Source organism: Oryctolagus cuniculus, chromosome 11 (assembly GCF_051225735.1).
Source record: "Oryctolagus cuniculus isolate XC-2025 breed Fujian yellow rabbit chromosome 11, ASM5122573v1, whole genome shotgun sequence".
NCBI classification, from domain to species: domain Eukaryota; kingdom Metazoa; phylum Chordata; class Mammalia; order Lagomorpha; family Leporidae; genus Oryctolagus; species Oryctolagus cuniculus.
Window position 1 is genome coordinate 55,722,565 of NC_142877.1, and position 9,826 is coordinate 55,732,390.

The 9,826-nt window shown below is 59.9% G+C and overlaps 1 protein-coding gene across 1 annotated transcript; it reads right to left on the minus strand.

Annotated features, from left to right (window-relative positions):
* Window positions 1-1,298: 1,298 nt before the first annotated feature.
* On the minus strand, window positions 1,299-9,582 carry LOC100352913 (keratin, type II cytoskeletal 71). The gene is made up of 9 exons (XM_002711003.6): window positions 9,073-9,582; window positions 6,479-6,693; window positions 5,806-5,866; window positions 5,465-5,560; window positions 4,983-5,147; window positions 4,689-4,814; window positions 3,691-3,911; window positions 2,991-3,025; window positions 1,299-2,137 (listed from the first exon to the last, which is right to left on the minus strand). The coding sequence occupies exons 1-9, from the start codon at window positions 9,511-9,513 to the stop codon at window positions 1,926-1,928; spliced, it is 1,572 nt and encodes a 523-aa protein (XP_002711049.3). The 5' UTR covers window positions 9,514-9,582; the 3' UTR covers window positions 1,299-1,925.
* Window positions 9,583-9,826: the final 244 nt, after the last annotated feature.

Genomic DNA, 9,826 nt, shown 5'->3' on the forward strand with positions numbered 1-9,826 from the left:
CTGGCCTGTCCCCAAACACTGCCATTAGGGTGGCTGCTCTGCGAAAGGATTGGTGCCCGCTGACTATAAAGACTTGGGCTTCTTGGGGCCGGTGCTGTGGCGCAAAGGGTTAAAGCCATAGATTGCAGTGCCAGCATCCCATATAGGAGCCAGTTCAAGTCCCAGCTGCTCCACTTCCAATCCAGCTCTCTGCTATGGCCTGGGAAAGCAGTGGAAGATGGCCCAAGTCCTTGGGCCCCTGCATCTGCATGGCAGACCCAGAAGAAGCTTCTGACTCCTGGCTCTTGGCTCCTGGCTCAGATCAGCTCAGCGATGGCCGTTGCAGTCATCTGAGGAGTGAACCAGTGGATGGAAGACCTCTCTCTCTCTCTCTCTCTCTCTCTCTCTCTGTGTGTGTGTGTGTGTGTGTGTGTCTACCTCTCTCTGAAACTCCGACTTCCAAATAAATCTTTTAAAAAAAGACTTCGGCTTCCATCCATCCTCCCCACCCCCAGCAAATGCCCTGCCCCTCTTCCACCACCTCCCCTCTGTAGCCTCAGAGCTGGGTGGGGGATGTGCCCATTGTCTCCCCCCACCCAGGGCAGGACTGGCATCAAGACAGTGGCTCCATGGGGTCCACAGGAGTGTGGAGCAGAGAGCCACTGAAATTCACAGTCTGGGTCCCCAACTCACTGCACAGCAGCCTCAGGCTCCAGGAACTTGCTGCCCATGTCACCTTTCCAGCAAAGGGGCCCAGAGCGAAGCTCCCACTGGCTCCACCCCTCCTGGCTCCCCCTCCAGAACCCAGGCCTCTGAGCAGTGAGGAGAGGGCAGGATAAGTGACGACGCCCAGCTCCTGCAGGGAAAGAGGCAGCCCTGGAAAGAGGCCAGCGTCCCCGTCAGGGGATGGCCACTTCTCTCAGGATACAGCTCACGCATCTCTTGAGAGCACTGAGCAGTATGTGTGCACCCCCTTCCTTCTCTATTCTCGCTCGTCCTCATCCTCAGCCCGGCACGGCTCCACGCTGAGTCCACCTGCACCCCCACGTGTGCTCCTGCACCTGTGCTGTGGGCGTGTTCCTGGTCTTTATTCTGCCTCTGCTCTATGGGGAAAGTTAAACCAGACACAGGAACCGCCTGGGCAACACCCAGCAGTGTACTTATGTGTGCATGTGCCTTTGCACGCCGGTGTGTGCATGACTGCATGTGCGTATTTGTGCACGCGTGTTGGTGTGTGCACGGGTGTCCCCATGTGCGTGCTATGTGCTCGCGAGCAGCTGCACTGTGTCCGTGTATGTCTTTGAAAACTCCGAGAGCCAGCTATCAGATCGTGCTGTTTATTGAGGATGCAACAGGGAGAGTCAGGACGTGGGGGAAGTGGCGATGCCTCCTCTGTTCTGCCCCCAGGTCCTGGAGCACGAGGAGAGAGAGGCTGAGTTGCGCTTGGTCCCACTCGCAACGAACCACGAGGCTGAGCCGGGGCCCACTCTTGGTTGTTTGTCCTTCAGTCCTCCTTCTCTTGAACTCACAGCCAGCTCCTGGTGCAGGCAGGAGCTGAGACCACGCCCCCCAGCGTGGTGGTGGGGGGCAGCCCAGGCTGAGACCCACCCAGGGAGCCGGACAGAGGGGCTAGGACTGAGCCAGAGGCTGGTTAGAAGAGGAGACAGCCAAGGAGCCAGGGCCTGACCTGCACTGTGGGCAGGAGGGGAAGATTTGGGGGTGCAGGGGTCAATGACACCAGGTGTGCCTGCCCAGTGCCGTCCAGGCTCAGAAGACATGGCAGGGGAAGTGGGTCAGCCAAGGCTGGTGCCCAGAGGCCAAGAGCAGGACCAGCAGGGTGGCGGTGGGGTAGACAGTGAGCTGAGGAGAACATAGCAAGGAAACCAGTGTGTGGGTGGGTGGGTGGGTAGGGGTCCTGGAGTGAGAGGGGGCACAGGGCAGCTTCTCTACCGACTGGCTTTCTTGGAGGGGGTGCTCAGGCTGGAGGCCTTCCCCAGGGTCTCCTTGTAATCACTGGCACCGGCCCGGCTCCTGGCCTCGCCGCCTCGGACACTGCACACTCCGGAGATGCAGCTGCCGCTGTTGGCCACGTAGCCCCCGCTGACCGTGCTGGGCCGGAAGCCATAGCCGCTGCTGCCGCTGGTGCTACTGATGATGGCTGCCCAGGGAGAGCCAAGGGTCAGTGCCCACCCAGGAAGGGCTGGGGTGCCACGCCCCCAATCAATGCCGTCCCCTCCCATTGGTGGAACATTCCAGACAGCTCCTCCTAGGTCCTGCCCTTAGCTCACTCAGCTTAAACCCAAGGAGATGGGCTCTTGCCCATCACCCTTCTCAGGCCTATCCCCCGGCACCAGGCACCTACACACACACCTCCTGTCCTCCTGGTCACCAGCCACTGTCTCTTCTACAAAGGGTCTTTTAAAAGCTCATGGGAATGCATAGTATGAAAAAAAAAAAAAACCTGCCCAGGAATTTCAAAAATGTTTTGTCCCCAAATAAACTTCTAATTCCACTTTTCCATGAAGTCTTTGGAACCCCTTCATATGGGCCTCTTTGCCAAGCTTCCAGTCTCCAATTCCCCCATCCTGGCAGGGGACCCATGGAAAGCAGCTCTCTTGGGTGCCTGGTTTAACCTCTGCCCCCACTGAGCAGACGCTCAGAGAGCCAGATCTGTGAGCTTGGGCTCTGTCTGGGTCCCCGCATTCTCAAATCCTCCAGGTCTGACCACAGCCTGCACGCCCAGCTTCCTCAGCCTCACGCAGGTCCACGCACCACTTCCCTGCTGCACCGCCACTGCTGTGGCGCCCTGCCGCTGCAGCCGCCTTCCCTGGCCATGCCTGCCTGGGAACAGACAGCACCCCGGGCAGGGAGCCAGGAGACCCGTTTGTGGCCGTGGTGCTGCCATCTGGCTTTGTGCCAAGTTTCCCCCCTGGTTTCAGATTCCTCATCTGAGCTCTGCCTAAGCCCTCGCAAGTGTGCAGGGTGGAGGTGACAGCACGTGCGGTACTTACAGATGCTGACGGCGGAAGGATATTCCCCTGACATCCTGTTCAGGAGAGAACCAAAGCAGGAGGAAGCGGTCAGCCAACCAGAACTTCTCAAAGTCACCACCCCCACCTGCCTTTATATGAGTTTCTGAACATAGTGGGTGCACCTGTAGAAATTCAAGGCTATTTTGAGAAGCCTTGGGGACCATCCCCTAAATCTTTCGGGGTAGCCAGGCAATGCCAATGAAACAAGAATTAGCAGGAGGACACAGTGAGGGTAGGAAGTGCATTTTCCCAGGTCAGGCCTGTACACCAAGCCTTCCCATCTCCCTGCAGTTGACGGGGGCAGGGGGGAAAGAGGAGCTATATGGCTGCCCCATAAAGCCTCCTACAAGTTCACTGCCCCCAGACAGGTAAGGGGGATGGAGCGAGAAACGTGAGAGAGGGGTGGGGATTTGGGGCTAGGGGTCAGTAGGCTATTCCCAGATAAGCCCAGGGAAGGTGTGCTGAGTTAACCCAGGTGTCACAGGGCACAGCAGCTAATTTGGAAGGAACATTCAGTGTGTCACAAGTGGCTACTTCTTTCCACTTGCGGATGGCACCACTATGGCCATCACCAGCCCCTCGGTCCCCGAGAGCTCACCCTCTGGGTGTTAGGGGATGCTTGGCTTTGTCCCTCTGCTCTGTCCAAACTTCCCCGGCCCCAGAGCAGCCCCTAGCTCACCTGCACTCCTCGCCTTCCAGCAGCTTGCGGTAGGTGGCGATCTCCATGTCCAAGGCCAGCTTCACGCTCATCAGCTCCTGGTAGTCACGCATCATCCGGGCCAGCTCCTCCTTGGCCTGGTGCAGGGCGGACTCCAGCTCATCCAGCTTGGTCCGGGCGTCCTTGAGGGCGCTGTCCCCACGCTGTTCGGCGTCGGCAATGGCCGTCTCCAGGTTAGATGCCTAAACAAGGAATCGTAGAAGTCAGGGAGCTGGAAGGGACCCTTGGAGTCATCACCAGACCTGGGAGGGTGGAGCCGGGGTCTTTAAGACTGCAGGACAGAGATGCCCACCCCCACTGGCTGTGCCACCGTGCTTCAGCTCCAGTGGGACCCTCCTGGGGCTGGGAACTCCTTCCTAAGCTCTCGCTGTTGCGTCCAGACGTTGATGGTGATGGGAATTCATCTATCCCCGGCCCTCCTGAGACCAAGGCCAACTGAGCAGAGCTTCTGCTCCGTGCCGAGATGCCCAGGACACAAAGAAAAGGAATGGAAGCCTGGCTTTTCTGCTCCTGAGCAGCATTGAAGCCCAGGAGGAGAAATCACTGGAGTACAGGCAGCAGGTGCAATTGACAGCTGGCTGCCCCAGGGGCACCAGGAAGGAGATTCTTCAGGAGCAACTATTATTTGCTTACTGTATGCCCAGCACAATGCTTGGCACCTTTACGAGATGATAAAGTGGTTGACACTGCCGCTGTTTCATCATCCGTGTGCATCTTGGCTCCTGCCTACTGAAGCCAGACCCCGGTCTCCTTCCCAAGCCCACACTTGCTTATCGGGTTGCTGTGTGCTAGGCAGTGTGCCTGGGCAGGGGAGACGATAGTGCACAATGCAGCCGGCTCAGTCTGGGGCAGGGGCACAGCAGGTGTGGGAAGTTAACAGCGAGCGCTACCAGGAGCCGTCTCAGCCACCGTCTGCCCGTGCTCGTCAGCCACGACCACACGCCACAGCCCCTCCTCACCTGCTTCTTCGCATTCTCAATATCAGAGCGGAGTCTCTGGATGACCCGGGTCAGCTCCGAGATCTCGTTCTTGGTATTTTTGAGGTCGTCCCCATGTCGGCCGGCTGCCAGCTGCAGCTCCTGGAACTAGGGACCCCAAAGCACAGAGGCGAGAGTGAGCGTGAGGAGCACGTTTTGGGGTACGTGATGTCTCAGGGCTGCTGGTGACATGGGGCTGGGGCAGGGGAATGCTCTCAAGCCAGCTGCCCTCAGTGCCTCCCACCCCTCCCCAGGTCGGGCCTCGGTCCAGCCCACCTTGGTCTGGTACAGCGCCTCAGCCTCGGCCTTGCTCTTCAGGGCGATGTCCTCGTACTGGGTGCGGATCTCGGCAATGATGCTATCCAGGTCCAGGTTACGGTTGTTGTCCATGGACAGGATGACGGACATGTCACTGATGTGGGACTGGATCTGAGCGATCTCCTGCAGGGAGGGGGGAAACGGAGATGGCCTCCCAGCTCAGCCACCCCTGGAGCCTCACCACCTGGCCCCAGCATGGAGAGACAAGACTGGAGCCCAGGGCTGCGGGGGTGCCCCAGGCAGATTCCCGCCGTGAAGAGCAAGGGGTGACCCCTTCCCTTCCTGCTCAGAGAGTGGACAATCAGGAGCCTCTTGGGGATGAAATGGAAGACAGATGCCACCGAGGGGGCCTCCCTGTGTCTCCCCCCAACCCCCCACCCCCGGGTAGAGCTGCGGCCATGGCCGACCATGGGAGATGGGCCAGGGAGGGCCAGACTTACTCCTTCATAGAGACACCTGAAGAACTTGATGTCTTGGTCCATGGAGTCCACCTTGGCCTGCAGTTCCACCTTGTTGGCATAGGCTGCGTCCACGTCCTGCAAGGTGCCCCAGCCAGCCCCGGTCACCGCAGGGGCGGCCAAGAAGGCCACAGCCACCCCAGCCCGGGAGCTTGGGGCATGGAGGAAAACCCATCTGCTCCCCACGTGGCTCCCGGGGAAGCAGAGGAAGGAGTGAGAGGCCCAGCCTTAGCGTCAGCTCCTCAGGTGGGCGCCCTGGGACATCTGAGCCCGGTCCCCCAGCAGCAGGGCCCCCCCGGCCCCCCAGGGCTGCCTCCCCTCACCTTCTTCAACAGCACAAACTCATTCTCGGCAGCCGTCCGCTTGTTGATTTCCTCCTCGTACCTGTGAGAACACCAGGCTCGTGGGTCAGGATGTCTCACCCGGAACCCTCCCTCACCCAGGGAAGACCCTGAGCGTGGACAGAGGCACAGATGCTGGGGGAGTAGGTGGGGGAAGCTGCTGAGGTCGGGGTCAGTCAAGGAAGGCCTCCTGGAGGAGGAGGAGGCCTGGGGACCAGATTCGGAAGGAGACTGTGCAAGCTCCAGCTTGGGAAAGGGGGAGGGAGCAGGCGGAGTGCGTGCCCTGTACGAAATCGCAGAGGTCGCAGGAAGCCAGCTGAGCAGCTCCCTGGAGGAAGAGCTCCTGCCTGCACCTCCCCCGCTACTCCTCCTGGGCTCTGGGAGGCGCAGTCCTCACTTCCCTTCTGCTATCCACGAGATGCAGGCGCTCTGGGAGAACGGGAGCGGCTTATCCGAGGGTGTCTTTATCCTGAGCTGGAGGTAACGCCCCAGAGACAGGACCCAGAAATCGGAAAAGCAGGGAGCCCGTTCCACGGCTGTGCTGGGGAGGTGCTCCTCGCAATGGCCACCCCTGCTGCCTTCCCCGTCTACACGCGCTGAGCTGGGGCAGTGGTTGGGGGTCCCTGAAGCCCCTGGCTGCCCTCTGCCCGCTCACCGCTTCTTGTAGTCCTCCACCACGTCACGCACGCTCCTCAGCTCCGAGTCCAGCCTCACCCGGTCCCCGGACAGCGTCTCCAGCTGCTTCCGCAGGTTGCTGATGTAGCCCTCGAAGATGGGCTCCAGGTTGTTCCTGCAGTTGTTCAGGTCCAGCTGCTGCAGCAGCTCCCACTTGGTCTCCAGCACCTGGTTCTGCTGCTCCAGGAAGCGCACCTGGGACCCCAAGTCCAGACATGGTTGAGTCCCCAGAGAAAGAGTCACACACACACACCTGCTGCTCCCGGGGTGGCGTGCTGAGTGCTCTACCTGCACAAGGTGGGGAACCCATAACCCCATCTGGTGGGGGAAGAAACTGGGCCTCTTTCAAGGGCCCAGTGGTTTGCTAGAAGACCTGAACCCAGACACGTGTCATGGTCTCTTGTGCCTGCTATCACTCAGGGACCACCATGGCCAGAGCAGCCCAGGGCAGGGCATTCCTGGAAACATGGTTCGGAAGCTAGGCTGGGTCTGTTCCAATGGAGAGGGTCAGCGTACTGCAGAGAACCCCTGTTTTTCATTCTACAGCCTGCCATAGCTCGGCGGGGCTTGGGCAGAGGGCTTCTGAATAGTTCATTTACTTGAAAGGTAGAAAGAGAGAGATAGAGAGAAAGAGAGAGACAGAGAGGTTTCCTATCCACTGGTTCATTCCCTCAAATATCCACAATGGCCAGGGTTGGGCTAGGCTGGAAGCCAGGAGCCCAAAACTCAATCCAAGTCTCCTACGTGGGTGGCAGAGCCCCAGGGACTTGAGCCACCACCTGCTGCCTCCCAGGTGCATCAGAGGCGGCACCCAGGCACTCCGATATGGGAGGTGGGCGTCCCAAGCCGTGGTTTAATGGCCATGCTAAACACCTGCCCCTTGGATATTCTAAATTCCTGTGTCGGGCTACAGCTCATCTTTGCCTGTTGCCCTTCTGCTTTGCCCTTAGTCCTGCTCCTCAGAGCCACGCTCCCCAAGACAAGCACCGTGTGTGGGCGCAAGGTGGACAGCCAGAGCTCCCCGCCCTGCAGCAGCCCCTCGCTGCACCAGGAGACCGAGCAGGGGAATTTGACCTGCATGCACCTCTCTTGTTTGGTTTTGGTGGGGCGCAGCTTTTAAAAGGTGACAGGTGAGATCAGGAGACTGGGACTCTGTAGAGACAGGGTGAGTCGGCTGTGGTTGGTTGCTATGGATGTCCAGGAACCTGGGCATAACCCACAGAGTAAGCCCGGCATACAGGACAGCACTACCGGAGCCCCGTGGACTGCCCATAGGATTATTCTGGAACCTTCCAGAACTCACAGCTACCTCCCACTCCCTCCATGCCAAACACCCTGTGGGACAGACATCCTCCTTTTCGTGTCTCCAAACCACAGGGTCTGATCAACCCTGGCAAAGGGCAGGCACCTCTCATCCCCCAGACCCTCAGCCTCCAAATACCTCTGTGTTCCCAATGCAAAAGGCTTCAGGCAGGGAGATGCCACAGAGCTCAGGCTGAGCAGGGGGCAGTGGGAAGTCAACCAGGCAAGACATCTAGGGCCCCAGGGGACCCTCAGCACTGGTGGCCAGGGACAGTCTCAGCCACAGGCTTGGCCTTAGGTTGCCCTGTCCCTGGAGGGAGCCAAGAGAGCCCGCTAGGCCCTTCCTCCAGGACAGGAGGCGGGAGGCTAATGGTCCAACCTCCCCTTTCCCTTCCCCCAAATGGCCCTGGGCACGGCATTGACATTGGTGGTTGACTCATGAAATAGAGGTAATTATTTCTCACCTGCCTCTCTGGGGGGTAGGGGGGAAGGGGATTCCTGGGGTGTCCTTTAGAATTCGTGATCCCTCTCCTCCTCAGCCCCCCTCCCCTAGCGTCCAGGGGTCAAGGAAAGGTGGAGACAAGAGCTGCCCTCCATGGTGTATGTGGCACGGTGGGCGCCGTGCCAAGGTTGTGCGTGCATTTTCTTTTATACAGCTGACGCCGCCCGCAAGAGGTCGGTGGTTATGTCCCCTCTCAGAAGGAAGAGACTGAGGCACAGACACGCCCAGTAACTTTCCCAAAGCCACCCAGCGGGTCAGCGATGGTTCCGGGGTTGAAGCCAGGTCTGATCTCACAGCCCACTGCACTGCCCTGCCTGTCAACAGCACCCTTGCCTAGATGAAAGAAACAGCCTGGGGCACAGACGCCGAATCCGAGGGCTCCAGGTTACCGCAAGTGAGGCTTGCTGTCTGTCCGTCGGGCACGCAGCGGGCAGGCGAGGCCAGCACGGCCTGGGAGGGGGCAGCCCCCCTGGAGACTCGAGCCCTTTCTGCACGTGTGGCCCCGCGGCTTAGCAAGGGCACCAAGCCGGCCCCCAGGAGCGAGGACCGGGTCTTTCTCCCTTGGATCTCCAGAAAACACTCCTTGTAGGCGTCTGCTTCCCCCTCTCCAAGCCCGAGAGATAGCACAGAGGCTCTCCCCGAGGCGACCCTGAAGATGGACGGCACCTGCTTTGTCCACTGGAAGTGCGCCCTCCTATCTAACCTCAATCCCTCCTGCTGCGACGACATCTCACGCTCTGAGTGGGTTCCCCGAGTCCCGGCAGACCCACCTTGTCAATGAAGGAGGCGAACTTGTTGTTCAGCGCCTTGATCTGCTCCCGCTCCTGGGCGCGCACCCGCTGGATCTCAGGGTCCAGCTCCACGTGGAGGGGGGCCAGCAGGCTCTCGTTGACGGTCACCTGGTGGATGCCTCCAGGTGGGCACACCGTCGAGCACACGGGCGCCAGGGCCACGCTGCCAAACATGCTGCCCGCAAAGCCGCTGGGCCGGTTCCGGGCATATCCATAGCTTCCGCTCTTCCCGCTGGCCATGTTGAGGGAGATGCTCCGGGCGCCCCCTAGGCTGAAGAGGCTCCGGCTACTGAAGCCCCCGCCGAGCCCTTTGCCCCCTGCCCGGAAGGAGGATGAGCTGCCCCCGGAGAGCACGGCCGAGCAGCCGCTGAAGCCCCCCTTGGCGGCCGATGCAGGCTTGCAGGTGAACTGGCGGCTCATGATGCTGTTGGAGACGGAGCTCAGGTGTAGGAGGGAGGCAGGTGGACGTCCACGAAGGTTGTGCTGGCTGTGGTGCGTGCCGACAGGTGCCTTTATATATGCCCAGCGCCGGCGCTTGTGAATGGGCAATCAAGAGCTGACTGCGTGGGTTCAGCTTGCCTGCGAGCAAGAAGTCATTTTCTCTGTGCTGAGCCAGAGATCGCGCGCTCCCCACCTCCGAAACAACACGAAACCTCCAAATTGCTGGGCTTGCAAGCCTTGCTCATGTAATTTGGGGCTTATCTAATTAACCTGTTACAGGGCGATTTGCCCA